This window comes from Kryptolebias marmoratus, linkage group LG2 (assembly GCF_001649575.2).
Source record: "Kryptolebias marmoratus isolate JLee-2015 linkage group LG2, ASM164957v2, whole genome shotgun sequence".
In the NCBI taxonomy this organism is placed as follows: domain Eukaryota; kingdom Metazoa; phylum Chordata; class Actinopteri; order Cyprinodontiformes; family Rivulidae; genus Kryptolebias; species Kryptolebias marmoratus.
This window is the reverse complement of record NC_051431.1, coordinates 3,844,480-3,860,336: the sequence shown is the minus strand read 5'-3', so window position 1 is coordinate 3,860,336 and position 15,857 is coordinate 3,844,480. Positions and strand designations below refer to the sequence as shown.

Below are 15,857 nucleotides of genomic sequence, written 5' to 3'. Positions count from 1 at the left end.
ATTTTCTGAAACAGTATTTGATGCTAGTTTGCGGGAATATTTTCTTTTTAACATCTATAATGATAGTTTGCCATGCCAGCAGGATGCTTGATTACTTGTGGGGGTAGCTGGTTGAGCTTTCCAAAGCCCTAGTATTATCTAGAATAAAATCCAAAACCAAGATGAGTTTGCCAGGAAATGTTTCAGATGCAGGACAAAAGTAAAATGGGCGGACTCAGAAAGAAGTTGCAGAAAGAATGGCAAAAGTAAAGGAGGAGGGACTGCAGATAACTATTGATCTGGAAATGTTCCTGAGAAGGAGTGTCTCTGCACCTCATTTATTAAACTGTTGGCTGGGAGTTTCTGTTTATGTTGTCAACTTACAAAGTTCACATGTACTAATCACTGATGCAACCTAACATTTATAGTCATCTCTGGAGAAGACAAACATGCTTTTTCCTGTTTGAATTGGTGAAACAGTTGGTGAAATTTTATCCTAAATTCATACTATGACAATATTTTCTCTTCAAAAATAATAAAAAAATATAATTCAGTTTTTTTATAATCAGCACTACAGCAAAATCCTTTCCTTTTTCCTGCTTGACAGTTTGTTAGTATGATATGTGGAGTTACATTCATGCCAAAACACGTCTTGAATATTAAAAAAAAAGCACCTGGTCGCCTTTTTGTACCCTCTAAAGTAATAAGCTGGCCGGATACAAGCTGGAAGTGTTATATACTGTTACTCAGCAGAAGTACTGAATTTCCCAAAGGGGACCGTACAAGCCTTAAAAGCATGTTGCTGGTTCCCATAGCAACAGTGTCAGGTTAAAGGGAGAACGGGCTGCCTCTCTCCTCTTCCTAAACCGCAGTTCAGACTCTCGCCTCCAACGTGGTGCCCCGTCCAATTACAGAGCAGCCTAAAAAACGACTACAGCGGATCTGGAACATTAAACAGTTTGGTCCTTTTGATTGAAGCAAACAGGAACAGAGTAAATTTGCCTTTGAGTTTGTTGTGTTGTGGTGCAACACAAATGTGTTTCAGTATTATTATACCTGGTGGAATTTGCTTTTCTGATGATAGTGTGACATATTAGCTCGTCTCAATGTTCATTTGTCAACACTTGGCTTCACAGAAATCTGTGTGAGTGTTTCAGAGGGGTTTTTTGTCTCTGTTCGTCTGACATGATGTTAGAGGTGAACTTCAGGGTGGACACCACATTTTCCTGTGTATTTCTGTGCTCCTTGACGTTGGCTGTTCATAATGAAGGTTTAAAGAATTTTCTGATGCTTCGTTATTTCAGAGAGCATCTTCGTGCCCCCAAGCAGCTTCAGAGAGGTCCGGCTGAAACATGGAATGTGATGGCTGCCGTTTGGTCTGAGTAATGCTACCTGAGCGTTTTCTGCAGAAAAAAAAAGTGACAAAGCAATAGTTCAACCCATATGTTCAATATATAAAAAAAAAACAACCCCAATTCAAAAAAAAAAAGTATAGACATTGTGTAAATTGCAAATGAAAACAAAATGAAATGATTTGCAAATATCATAAAACTAATTTTATTTACAGAGGAACATAGTAATGGCAATATAACATCTCAATAAAATTTACTACTGTAAAAAAATAATAAAAAATAAAAATAATATATATATTTACAAGCATTTATGAACTGAGGAGACCAGTTGCTGAGTTTCTGAAGAGGAAAGCTGGATGTAAGATTCTAGCTGTTCAACAGCCCTGGGTATTTTTTGCTGGTTGGGAACAGATGTTCTTAAAACTCGTTATACTGTATTGTTCTGCATAGATATTGTTTTTCCAGATGTGCGAGCCGCCCACCAACCAAAGAGGCAGGCTTTTGAACTGAGCGCTGATAACAGGCTGGATGGTCCCTCTCCTCTTTAATATGGACAACTGTTTTGACAGACAGTGATTTGTAGATGTGTTCCTGAGCCCATTCAGTGATGTCCAGACAAAAAATCAGACCTGTTTTTAATGCAGCACCGCCTGAGGGCCCAAAGATCATGACTATTCAATATTGATTTTCAGCCTTGACCTTTGCAGACAGACATTTCTCCAGATTCTTGAAATTTTTAGATGATATTATGAGCTACAGATGATGGGATATTCAGTCTTCCTAATTTGTTGTTGAGGAACATTATTCAAAAATTGTTCCACTATTTTTAGACACAGTTCTTTGCAAAGAACTAAAGCTCAGTCCTTTTTAATTTCTGAGATATTTGGCCTTCTTCTTTGGTCTTCTTACTGACCTGCAGCCAATTAACAGGATTCTGTGCAACAAACTCTTCTTATTCGTTCCACTTACTTTTACAGCCTTTTGTTGGCCCTGTCCTAACTTTTTTTTAGATTTGTTGCTGTCATCAAATTCCAAATTACTTTATGTAATGTTTTAAATATGTACAATTCTTAGTTTAAACATTTGATACATTTGAATAAAATATGGGTTTATGAGATTTGCAAATCATTGTGTTCTGTTTTTATTTTCATTTTATACAATGTCACAATTTTTTCAGAACTGGGGTTGAACATTCACACTAGCAGAAATATTATGTAAGAATTTGGCAGGTAGGACTCTTTGTTTTTATGTTAAAGTTCATTTTTAGATGGACACATGTAGTATTGACACACTTGTTGGTTAGCCGGCCCGGTCACATGTATCAGGAAGATAAAGTGTCCTCACCAGCTTGTTTGTTTCATTGAAAAGCTATTTTCTCACTGTGGGATGCAACACTGATGGAGCACTTAAGGAAAGCGGATTTTAATCAAGCTTCTCAGTTTTTTTTTGTTTGTTTGTTTTTTTGTTTTTTGGGGTGGATGGATCTGTGGGAGCTGCATAACTTGTCACCACAGGAGATATCAGGGCCAACAGAGCACCTTGTTTCAATTAGTTTTGGGACAGCGTTTGCTGTTTAGATGGCATCGGCTGAGTCACATGTGTAAACGGCTTTCTTCAAGGACATTGGTTCTGCAGATATGGTGTCACTTGTCAGAATCTAATGAACCACTCCCCGGTTTTAATCAATCCTCGCTCTCAGGAAAAGAGGTGGAGAAAGAAGTCTGATGGAGAAATCAGAACGGGAGGGAGACGATCTATAGCAGGAACGATGAGCTTCATGTAATGCTTTCCAGCCAATGCCTTGCTCATTTACATGCAGTTCAGAAATCTCCTGGGAGAAAGTTTGACAAGTCGTCAGATTTGATTAATCAGCTAATTACCAATGGGCATCGGAGGCCATTTAAAAAGTAAAGTTAAAAAGTAAAGACAATTAGACAACCCTACAATGGAAGTTATTTTTGACGAATCATTCTCAGCAGCTTTTAAGTGTCTAATAGGAATGTCACTCAGTCAGTCAGTCCTGTGGCGGTGAAAGCCACAGGAAGATGGCTGAATAGAGTGGTTAAAACCTCAAAGATCCTCCCCAGCTTAAGAGCAAAATCAGTCTTTCATTAGGATAATCAGCTTTCCACCATCACATTCTGTTTTTGTGTTTGAAACAAATCAATGCCGCCATCTTAAATATCTTCCCAGCCCATAAAAAGACGTGATGAATGGCCGTTTTGTCAGGATGGCCTTACAATTATGTCATTTTCACCCTTGAGAAAGAAGATGTGAGGTTTTATTCTTGGCAGCAAACTGTAAAATCACACGAGGGAACTTTTTTTTTTCTTTTATATTCGAGGATACATTTGTTTACTCACTTCAAGATTTATTCTCTCACACAGCCACGCTGATCCTTGTGAGTTAGGGGCTAAACTGTTTAAAGGCAATTCATTATTCCAGCTGTATTAGTGGGATCAGCTGGGAAGAATGATATTGGATGTGTTAGGGGTCAACTTGCATGTGAAGCCTTTGGAGATTCCCCCGTAAGGCTCAATGCACTAACCTTCATTCTCTTTTGTCGGAACCGAGCCGCTTTGGTGAGCCGAGATTCAGTCAGTTTTGCTACAGGGCTTTACCACTCCGGTTAAACTGGATGGAGAGAGAACGTTCTCTTCAATTTAGCAGGAAAGCGTGAGGAGAGATCCTCGTGTAAGCTCAGGCTATCAGTGCCAACATCTGTTCACGGTTGCTTGAACAAGCAATAGTTGGCTCCTGTTTGAGAAAATCAAGTTATGAGTGGAAAAGGTGGGAAGAAGAAAAAAAAAATCCGATTTATGTGCTGAAAATGAGACAAACAGCGAAGATAGTGCAGTGGAATTATAAATAAATAAACATATCCACGTGACCGAGGGAGATGCATCAGTGAGTCTGATTTTTGGAATTTTGTAGAGCAGCGAAAGTGGATGCCAGAAATAAGCTCTGAGGCAAACAGCATCTGTGAGCGGAGCAGAGGCAGAGGTGGAACAGAGGGCAAAAAGCCTGTTTACACGACTTTACGTAACAGCCTGTGTCAACTTCTGATGTTCACTGGCTGTCACTTTCTCTATCCTCTAATTCCTACAGTTCAATGATAAGAAGGCAGCGAAACAGTGATGAGAGAGAGTCGGTGATGCTCTTTAAAAAAAGCACCTGTTTGGATATTTTTGTTTCTCTGTCTCACTTTAATCTGGTCCATTATTATGTAGCTGGCAAATTAACCTAAAGTGAAGAAGGTAGGAGTTTCTATAATGACCTAATGATTTCAAACATGTTCCTCCATGACAGCAGCAAAGCACCTTTGGGTAGGTCAAAGTGGCATTGAAAGCATCCTCAGCGTAGATATTAATTATTTAAGAGAGCATGTTACTTTAAGATGACATTAGATGTTATAATTGCCCTTAAATCTTATTACTAGATGCTCAACATGGATTTTGCTATCATACAGATGTGAAATAATATAGTCACAATCAGAAAACTGATATTTATCTTCTATTAGCAGATTGTGCCATTAGTTGTACAAATTACAAGATTTTTCTCAAAAATTAAAGTTTTCACCTTTTTTTAAAGGAAATCAATAGCATCAATCAATTAAAACATGACATGTTTTTCAAATTCAGTAAAACTTGATAAAATCCATGAAAAAAAACAACCTTTTGCCCAAACATCTTCAGAATTTAAAAAATCTCAAAGAAATTACTATCTCACAGTGGTATTTAAATTCACTATCAGCTGGTTGTCAACAAATGTAAAAATTTCCAGATGGCTTCTGTTTATATATTTATTCAGCACCTAGATTTTTTTTCAAATATGTAAATTTGAATGCATTTATGTTGGTTCTTCCATGACGGATTTAAGGAAAAAACCAAAATGAAGTCTCCTGGGGCCATTGTCACGAATGAACATCAGAGAGTGCTTACAGCATCAGGCCCAGTCTTTGTCCATATGTGCCTGTTCATACACAAATAAGACGGCAAGAGATGATCTCATTAGTCTAAATATTTTAGAGTGGCACAAAAACAAAATTCAGAGGTGCCAAGACAATACAAAAGCTATGCAAAAGAAGAAGCCCTGCTTAGTTTCAATTTTGTTTTCCTATCTGTACTGTTTCTGTATTAGGGAATGAACTTAACAAGCCATGGAGACAGGAACAAAAAAACTATGATGCAATGAAAGTTATCTGTGCACATAATCATCATGAATTCCCCAGAAATGTACTATTTATACATTGCCTTATTCAGTCACATTTTAAAATATTTGTCTTTTTTTCCAAATAAAAACAAACAAACAAATAGATCATATAGACAAATGTATGTTTGCTTTTATTTGCTTTAAACAGGCCAAATGGTTTCATTGTTCCTGCAGCAAGTTTTTTTTTTTTTCATTGTGATGGTGCACCCATCACTCCCTGTAATAAAACTTGCAACACTGCAGCAAGAACATCCTTGAATAAAACAAGTAACGCACCATATATTACTGACATCAAACAGCAGTGCTTCTCCATGCAGCCATTTGTCTCCTTCTCCTCTCTGACAGAGACAAGAGACATTATTATGTCAGCTTTGCAAAGGCTCCCATTGCAATGTGAAATTTGTTTGTCTTTGCCTGTCATCTGTCTCAATCTGTGTTCTATACCATATTGCGCCTGTGCCTTCTCACATCACTGTCTGCATTATTCATAGATCCAAAGGCCATCCGTGTGCATCTTGTTTATTATTACACTTTCATCTCAAGTAGAAACATGTCATGTGACAGGTTGAGGAGCAAATTCAGTGTCTTGGTCTCCTGTTTCTCTATGATTCTTGTCACCCTTGAACTTTCTGCTTTGACATCTACAAACCTGAAAGCTTTAGGATCTAAAACATGATGAAGTCACTTCCTCTCCCTCACATCTTTACTGTGGGTGGGTGGGTGGGTGGGAGGGGGTTGCTCCCCCCTCCATTCCTGCCAGGGTCACACGTCGTNTGGGTGGGAGGGGGTTGCTCCCATCTCCATTCCTGCCAAGATCACACCTCATTATCCAAATGAGACATTAGCATGAGCTGCTCTCTTGCTCGCACAGCATAGGCCGCCCCATAAAGCCTCTGCTGTGTTGTTCTGTGCCAGGGAAAGCACTGAGGGCTAAGACATTGTGCCTAAAATGGAGGAGTGGGATGCTCTTTTTTTTTGTAAAGGGGTCTTTTTTATTATTTGAAGAAGAGACAGCCTGGCTGGAGAGTTGAAATGCAAATGTCACCAGGGGAGAGCATGTGAGAGCAGAGCAGCTGAGATCGAAGTGATTTATCTTAACATTTGTTTCTGCATGGCTTGCTGTTTCTGCTCTCCGGAGGATATGCAGAGGAGAGGGATGTGGCAGACAGATGGAGCAGGGGGGGATTGGCTGAGTCTCGTCAGCCCAGCTCACCTCCTTTACCCTCCTCCTCTTCCTTCTCTTCACTGTCCAGCCTTGTGGTGTTGGATCTGTCACGCCTCCCTGAGAGCCTGATGAAGTAGGTCACATGCTGTCCCAGGGTTTGACCACTGGCTCCAGAGCTGCCGTGGTGATTCACTTATGTGAATAAGTGATTCACATAATCAAAATAACAACAGGATGACCAAAAAAAAGGAGAAACAACAACTGAGAAAAGCTGAGAGCAGGATAATGTGGTAAACAGACAGTGCCCCGACCTCTTCCGGCGTGACACGTCCCAACATGCAGATTTGTTTGCTCCCTGCCTGCTGACCCAATAACGGCCTTTCCACTTAACACCAAAGCCACATGCAGGCTAGCAATAAATGGTGAGACGCCTTTAATAATGCTACTTTATGAGCAAACATGTACTTAAAAGAACATTGGTGTTAAGATGCTGGTGTAAATATTCATTGCTCATTAAAAGTGCATTTAAAGTGATTACAAAAGCCCCCATAGCACAAAACGATTATCTCCAAGAGCACAAAAACAGAATGAAGCATTTCCAATCTTAATGTAGCATATCTATCCTAATATGCCAGCTTTGTCAAGATTGTTGTGAAGTTACTTCAGCTATGAATCACCAAGTGTGTAAACAAGAAACTTTAAGTTATGCCTTAAATTCTTGATCACCATCAGGGTTATACATAGTTCCCACAAGTCTCAGCCAGAAGAGATATTTTCGCCACGTTGGTAGATAAGCACCATACAACGATGGCTTTAAAGCAACAAAATTCCCGTATTTACTTCCTCTTGACCAATGTGCAAGGAAAAGATATATGCAGAAGATCGCTACTGTTAGGATTGACTCATATGAGGTGAAAAAACGAGATATTCTTGGACTACCTCAATAATTTGCCGCCCATCTCGTACTACAACACTTAATTATTTATTGTACACGAAGAGTGCTTACACTATGAACAAAAGGATAATATTACTCTGAGTTTAAATGTAGTCTGTATATTCAGATATATGGATATGTTACTTTGAAGGCTAATTTTGGTGTGAGAGACATACTTGAATCATTTAAAGGATAACCAATTGACATTAGGTTGATGTTATTATTAGTTGTAGTAATAATAATATTAATAATAATAATTGATCAAGAAGAACATTTAAAGAATAGAAAAGTTTTTCCAAGTTGTTTCACCTGTGAGCTCAAAAAGCTGTTTTTCAATTGGAACAATCCTGCAAGTTGCTGCACGTCTGCACATGCACATCAGATGATGTCACCAGAGTTTTGATGAAACTGTCACAGCTTTATCTCCTCCGGCACGTCCCCCATGCTCCTCTCCTATTGGCCGTTGATAGGAAATATAATTTTATTCACCATTCTGAAGGTTTAAGTGCTACAAGTGACATTTACCTGTACATGAGGTATGCCTTAGCTGAATTAGTGATAGCAGAAATAAAAAAAAATTGTTTGCAAACTGAAAGGAGATAAAAAAAGACATGTAAGTTGAAGAAGGGATCACATGTGAGAAGCTGGAGGAAAGATTTGCCTCAGCTGCGACTCCCCAAGAAGCATGCTTAATTCCTGTCAGTGATGAGCATTTATTCGTTGTGGCAGAATTACATTTCCATGACTTCACATCCACTGGCAAATTCAGACAGGGGAGTAATGAGGATCTCTGGAACCACTGAATTAATATGTCTTCTCTGATTGTCCCCATCCTCATTCGCTCATTATGCCTTTTTTTTATTTGCTGTTGTCACTCGCCAACCTCTCAAAAGCACTCGCTCCATCTTCTTTTTCTGCTTGGCGCCACTCCCTAACTTCTTCCTCCTTTTATCCGTCGTTGTTTGCCGCTTGCTCCTCGATTAGTCACATTAGCACACCACTCCCTGTACCACACTTTGAAATCCTCTTTCATTTTCCCAGTGTCTGTCATAACTTTGTCTGAATGATTGTTGGTAAGACTCTGGAATGTTTGTCTCTCTCTCTTTTTTTTCTTCCCTTTTCATGTGTAGACATGACTTAAGCACACCTAGAAACCTGTAGGACAGAGTTGGGAAACAACTTTATTCATTCTAAAAAGACACTTGACAAAGTCTTTTGAACATTTACCACTCCTGCTGTTTGTTTTGTGCAGTGGCTTCAACTGAATAAAACCCCTGCTTCTGTATTTTGTGAAGCCACAACAACAACCCCCCTATTTTTTTCCAGTTTTGATTGGGTCTGCATTTGCTTACCATTTGTCTCTTTTAAAGACTTGTGTCTGTTTTACATAAAATCCTTAGATGAACAACACTCGTCCATGTTGTAAAGGAAATGGATTTTGTCACTAAAATGTTTGGACGTAGTAAATCATCCACTCGATCATGTCAAATGCAAGTGTTCAGGGTAGCATGATTAATCCTAAACGGCATGGTTGCGGCATTAAAACGGGGAAAGCGTTTCCGGTTATTCATAACCTCTATATATCTGTCATGCCTGTGGATTGAATTATGGCCTTTCAGAGCACATGCTTCCTACTATTAATCCCACTGGCACATTTTAGACATTGTTAGTCAGAGTTGCCCCACTATCTGCATGTTTCCACAGTGGTGCTAATAGACACCTTCTTTGTTGGCTGGAACAGTATCAGAGCTGCTGTTGTGCTTCTGAGGATCGTCTTTATCAGCCTGTTGGCAGGTGTTGCCAGTAGCGAAGGTGTGCAAAAAAAAAATAATGCCTCCCCCCTCCTTCGTGCTGTCAGTGCTGCCTCCACACCTCCACATCCCATTTTAAATGTATCTTTATACAATTATTGTTTCTGTAATATGATTAGTTTGCACCAAAGCAGCTCTCATTTCACAAACAGTGACAGAGTGCGTGAGGTAGACAAAGCTGTTTTGTTGGAGACATTTATTTTTTCGCCGTTTTCGCTATCTTCGTGTTTGCAAGGCCACTGAAGTGACCTTGTGAATGGATAAGAAGAGAGCAGAAGTGGGCTCGATAACATTCCAAGAAAAGACAGCTCACTTCGCCAAAACATCTTTTTAAGATGTAAAATAAAAGCTGTGTTCCTTCGCTGCATTTAAAGAATGTGATGAACGGCATTTCAAAGTTTCTCTCTGTTTTAAAAATACTCCAATTATGGAACTATAGCCATCTAAATAAAGCATTGTTCTGTTTGTTTTTGGCAGGAGAAAACCTAAAGCTTCCCCTTGGATGGGGAGCCACGAAAATACCTAATTATTTAAAAGTAGCTTTGACGTTCATACTGTAAGAATGCTGGCTCTTGTTTTTGGTCATTAGTGTTCACAGTTTTGAAATATGGATGTCAAGAAGTGGCATAACTCGATCTTTTATAGAGATCTGGATGGCAGAGATTACCTTTGAAGGTACTCTGTATCATCTTTAACTGCTTCTGTTCTGTACTTTACCAGCCTGACCTTTTGTCTTTTACCTCTTTAAATGGTAGTAAAAGTGGCATCTTTGCAACCATAAAGAAACGTAAAGGGAAAATCTTCCTAATTAAGATTGAAGTAAGGATTTCTAAGAGCAAAAACAGATGCTTGCAGAGGAGGGCAGTGAAGGCTAGTGAAGAGGATTACAGCTAAGTGTTTTTCTGTTTTTACTCTTTCAATCGTTTGGATTTTCACCCCTTTCTGGACTTGGTGGGAGGATGTGTTCTCTAGCAGTGGTGACCTGGCTCTGCTCTCTCATTGATGTGTGTAATGAAGGCCTGTGTCTGAATAATCCCATTAGGTGGTCAGATTAAAACCTGAGCTGATATTTGAGACCGTGCCCAGCACCGCTTTAGAAAATGGAGAGCTTTGCAGTCGGGAGAAAGGCAGCGACGGAGGAGAGTGACGGTTTGGGAGGTCTCTCCTCTTTGGACTGATAGAGTGTCATTGTAATTACAGCAGAGAAGATGGCTTCAGGAGCTTCTTAACTTCACCCAGTAACATTTTTTGTACCTGAATTATTCTCCAAGACTCTTCATTTCTACTATAGAGCAGTTTTTATAAAGTGAAACAGATTTGATTTGAACCTTTTGCGTTGATAACTTTAATAAATTCTTTTCTTATGTTAGAAATTTGCCTTCTTTGTACATTCTGCTGGACTTATCTGAATTGCTCAGAAGTGTATGATTTAGTAGCTCAACAGGATTGCTCAACGTAAACTATTTACTTCAGTTATGATCGGTTGTAAATGAGCTTCCTTATCCTCAACCTCCTTAGGGGCAAAACTGATACAGAGAGCAAATTAACAGCGTTAACGGCGCCATCGTGTTGTTTGTTAATGGATTGGCTTCCTGACTATTTCAGTACTTGTGTTTATCAGATCCAGATGAACATATGGACACTGTTAAGCTCTATCCCAATTAGATTTTGATGTCTCATAATAGGCTGGTAATAAAGCAGTCGATATCAAAGCAAGACAAAAGTGGTAATCATATCAAAAGCAGTAAATCTTTTGTTTTTTTTCCCGACTTGTCTTGACTTGTTACATTTTACGCAAGACTCTGGTTTACCCTCCATGAACAAAAGGCTTTTTTGTTTCAGCTGAATTATTTGTGTAGTAGATGTTGTTTGCATCCTTCTGTAGCCCCATGAATAAAATTAAATGTGCCTCATCTTTGGAAGTCTACCTTCAACGCTTTGATCACACTTCAGATAAAAGTCTGTTTGTGTCGTGGCTTGAGGGAACTTTGCAGAGTTTACAGTTTAAGTGTTGATGCACTCCGTACAGTAAAATAAACTGCTGCCAGTTTTACAGGAAGCAGCAACCAAATGAGCAGATATTCTGCACTCTGAAATGGTGGATTAGCTGCGATGGCTCACTGTAGCTTCGGATACGGTTCTGTACCATTGTCATGGCTTTTCAGTATTGTATTTGCAAGGCGACATCCAAGCAGTCAGACATTTTAGCTACTGTCTCTAACAGGCTATGTAAGTCATAAAGACACATCTGTGTGACACATTTAATAATCTTCATCTCTTTTCTCTGCTGCCTTTTCTGAATATATCTTGCTCTTTCAAATGTATGCTATCTTTTTGGCGTGTCGCTCTGCTGCCGGAAAGAGTTTCATGTTTCTCTGCTCTCTTGATGCATTTTTGTCTGTGTTCGCTTGGCTGCTGGTAATCATCCCTGATGATGCTCGTTCATTTCATTACCTCTGCACTGATGATGAAGATGTGCTCTATTTTATGCTGGACTGTCCCATAATATGTCATTCAATGTACTTATTTTGTATGAAACTCACTATGCTGAATTTATTAACTGAAAACCTACATGAAATATGTCTTCTGCTGCCTTCTGATTAAATTGCTTCGGTTCCCTTCACCTTCCAAACAAAAGAATTAACACTTAATGCATGCTGATAAGCCTTCATTCACCCTATTGTCTTCAGTCATGTTACTCTAGTTATGTTGTGGTGGTCTGGCTGTTTCAATCTGTCTGAAACTGCATGTTACTGTCAGTGACTGAGCTATGCTACAATAACACCGAGGGCTCCTGTGGGATTGGGCAGGGAGTTTGTGGGAATGGGGGGGTTCTATCCTTTCCCCTTTGCTTTTCCTTCCTTGTCTCCCTTACTTCATCTTTCCTTTAAAAAAATGCACCTGTACAAATGCACCTCCTCCCACCAGAGCACTGACACACTCCCTTCCATCTGTCTTTTCCTACCCAGACTACCCTAACCTACCTGACGGCGATGTGCCTCAGGAGCCGCACAGTGCAGTTCCCGCCATCGGGGGTGCTGTGGGGGGAGTTGTCCTGTTGGGCGTGGCGGCCATACTACTCTTCGTATTCCTTCGCCGCCGCCAGCGCACCTTCAAGGGAGACTACAGCACCAAGAAGCACGTGTTTGGAAATGGGTACAGCAAGGCTGGTGGCCTGCCAAACCACCCTCCCATGCCCAAGAACCTTCAGTACACAGAGGACTCAGATGACGAGAAGAAACCCGCCCAGATCGGCACCACTGGAGGGTTCGAGGCAAGCGAGCGAAATTTTGATGCTGAATCTGAGGATTTGAAGAGACCGTACTTTACTGTGGATGAGGGAGAGAGCCGAGAATACGATGAGCGGACTCTGGCTTTCCAGTATGACCCAGAACCTGAGATAGCCGACGATATGATCTCTCAAACCGATGGTTCTGTCATTTCTAAGAAAGAGTGGTACGTGTAGTGGCATGCAACAACCAAACAACCTTTTGTCCCCACCTGCATTCCACCTTACCCTTCACCTCCATCCTACCTACCATCCCATGTGTCAAACTGCACCGTCACACAGTCCTATTCCCTCCCCACTCCCCTCACATCAGAACCCCATCCAGCTAATCTCACTTAGAAAGGCAAGGGTTTATTTAAAGTGCAAGAAATATCAACTTCTTACAGCATTGGAATCAGTTCCATCAGGTGAATGGGGGAAAAATAAATGCAAAATAAGGTATGGAAAAAGACTTGCTGTGGCTCCAAGGCCAGAAAGGTAATTGGTTAATATGGGTGTATTTCTCTTGTTTGTGCATTTTTTCATGTTATAAATGTATTAAATGTGTAAAACCAAAAAAAAAAAAAAAAATGAAAGAAAGAAAACAGGTTGAGGTTTTGCTGAGCACATTTGTGAAAGTCCTACACTGGATGTATGGTTTGTTTTCCTTTTCTATCAGCATTGAGATTTTTGTCATTTTTATAATCTCTTTTTGTATGACCTTTTAAGTGAGCAAAGAATTGAGTGTCTGACATCGTCACAGGTAGAGTTGAAAGTATTTGAAGTTTTTGGTCAAATGTTTCAGAAAAGAAATAAAACATTGTACAGACCCGTGTCATTTATAACAACGAATAAGGTGTTCTCCAAAGACATAATTAATATTTTTTGGCCCCTTGTGTTTATGTGCTGTAATTGTTCCTTTACTAAGATGGTGTCAGTCTACTGAGCCATATATGTGGCAGTAACAGATAGATGTCTAAGGGTTCTTTTTTTTATTTTACTAAAATTTTGTCTTTGTAATCAGTGCCCTTATCAGTGATTCAGAAAAGCAGGGGAGAGAAGGGCTGCAGTTGTGTCATAAACAACAATTTCAACTTCTCAGTGGTGCATCGCAATTATGTTCAAAAGACATTTGGTGAGTCTCACAGGACGATCTCTAATAATGCTCTGAAATGTCATGATTGTCTCTTGACTTGAACAGTTTGACCTGTGTACACGTGCTCAAAATATTACCACTGTAATGAAATGTCTGGGGTGTTTTTGTGTGTGTTGAGCTGTCACGATTTTGTTTTGTTCTGACCCCTTTTTATCAAATAGTTGTCAGCGAAAAGTGTCTGAGGAATTTCCCAATAATGACTCTGCCTCTGCAGTTGTGACTGTTTACTGAAGAACTGGCTTACATCAACCGCATTTTCCACAAGGAGTCATCCATGGACACAAAGGACTCAAATAAGAGGAGAAATGTCAACCGATGCTTGTATTTACGCCAACAGGAAATATTTTAACAAGTAAAGGGAATTGAAAACGTAATGGTGGTCATGCTGCATTGTAAGTAAGCAGTAAAATAAGTCAGCTGCTGCTTTTTTCCCTTTTTTTTTTACTTTCTACATGAATTTTAGTTCATTATTTTGGTGATTTTTAAAGTAATTAATTGTCTTTCTTTAATGGGATTTGAATCTGCACACATGGACACAATGTCTGCAGGTATTACATATATAAATATAGATATTTGTTTTTAAAATTGATGTTAACAAGTGCCAGTGGATGCTAGTACAGCAACAGACATTTTTTGTTTTTTTCTCTCCTCAGCACTGAGGGTCATTACACAATCAGCAAAATGTATTTGCTTCAAACAAACAAATCTGTGGATGTAAACAACATATCTGACTGGCTCTGAACAATATAAATACTGTATTAAGCCTTATTTTATGCATGTTTTTGTGTGTGGGAGTGGAAGTGGATTGGTTTGTATTTTTTTTTTTTACATTAATTTTCTGTGTGTTTGTCCTCATTTGCAGCTTAAAAGATGACACTTTTTCTGTGTCGTCAGTACTGACAGAGGTGTGAGTTTATCGGTACGCAGTACCCGGCAACAATATTGCAGTTAACACAGAAATATGTGTATAAATATAGGTTAATTAATAAAGATGACAAAAAAACATGTCTGTGAGAAAAGATCTTACAGATGTGAATGTTTTACAGTCCATGCTTGTCTATTGTATGCTTTTAGATGAGCATGTTAATCATGAGCCTCAAACTATATTGTATAATAAACACAAATTAGCATTAAACAGTGAAAAATATCATGTTCTTAATAAAAAAGTCGGTTGATCTCAGATTAGTTCTGTTCCATTTCATGTTTATTTCTGCTCAGTTTGAATCATTTCTGTGGCCTTATTTCTGTTTTATTGACTTAAGACTCAAAAGAAACTAAATAACTGTTGTCAGTGAGAAAAAAGACATTTGGGGTTTTTTATAATCTTTATTTCACAGGCAGGGGGATTGCTTTGTCATTTGTTTTTGTTTTGTTTTGTTTTTTTTTGTTTTATTTTTTGAATTTCGAACAGTTTGCACTACATCATCATAAACACAAAGGCACAGTTTTATCTTTTGTTTCTACATTTGGTGCCTTTCAGAATAAAGAGGCATTAGGTAGTCTGAGCAGTCACTTTCTCATCATCTAGGTTATTCATGCCCTCAATAGCTACATAAATAATACAGAATATAAAACAGACTTCAACCCTCTTAAATTTCAGACAAATGATGGTTGTTTACATGCAGTGCGTTCCAGTTAGTGTAGTAAGGGTCCATCCCTTCCCAGCTGTGGCACTTTATTAACACTGCGTCTATACTTGATCGTTAAATCAAATTAAAAGCTGCATTTATTACCATTTTAAACTAATGATGACTAAATGTTGACATAGCACTCAATATTGAATGGTTTAAGTCATAAAGAGATCTAATTTCTGCAAATTAGTCACACATTGCTGACTTTCTTAAGCACAACAATTGAAGCGCTAATCCAATGAAAAGATATTTAACTCGTTCGTCTAAATTAATCAACATTACCCCCATTCGAAAGCACAAATGTGAGGTTTTATTTGACATTCTGCTGCGTTCATTAAGGAACCACTTC

At 39.0% G+C, this 15,857-nt stretch overlaps 1 protein-coding gene across 5 annotated transcripts in view; it reads left to right on the top strand.

Annotated features, from left to right (window-relative positions):
• nectin1b (nectin cell adhesion molecule 1b) overlaps positions 1 to 15,857 on the top strand; it is a 181,758-nt gene that overhangs the window by 66,602 nt on the left and 99,299 nt on the right. Inside the window, exon 6 of one of the 5 annotated variants that reach the window (XM_017416381.3) lies at positions 12,423 to 13,325. The exons of the other annotated variants lie outside the window; for them this stretch is intronic. Within the exon in view, the coding sequence (XP_017271870.1) occupies positions 12,423 to 12,919 (497 nt within the window). The 3' untranslated portion in view covers positions 12,920 to 13,325. Of the gene's footprint in view, positions 1 to 12,422; positions 13,326 to 15,857 lie in introns of those variants that run through there. 5 annotated transcript variants of the gene reach the window in all.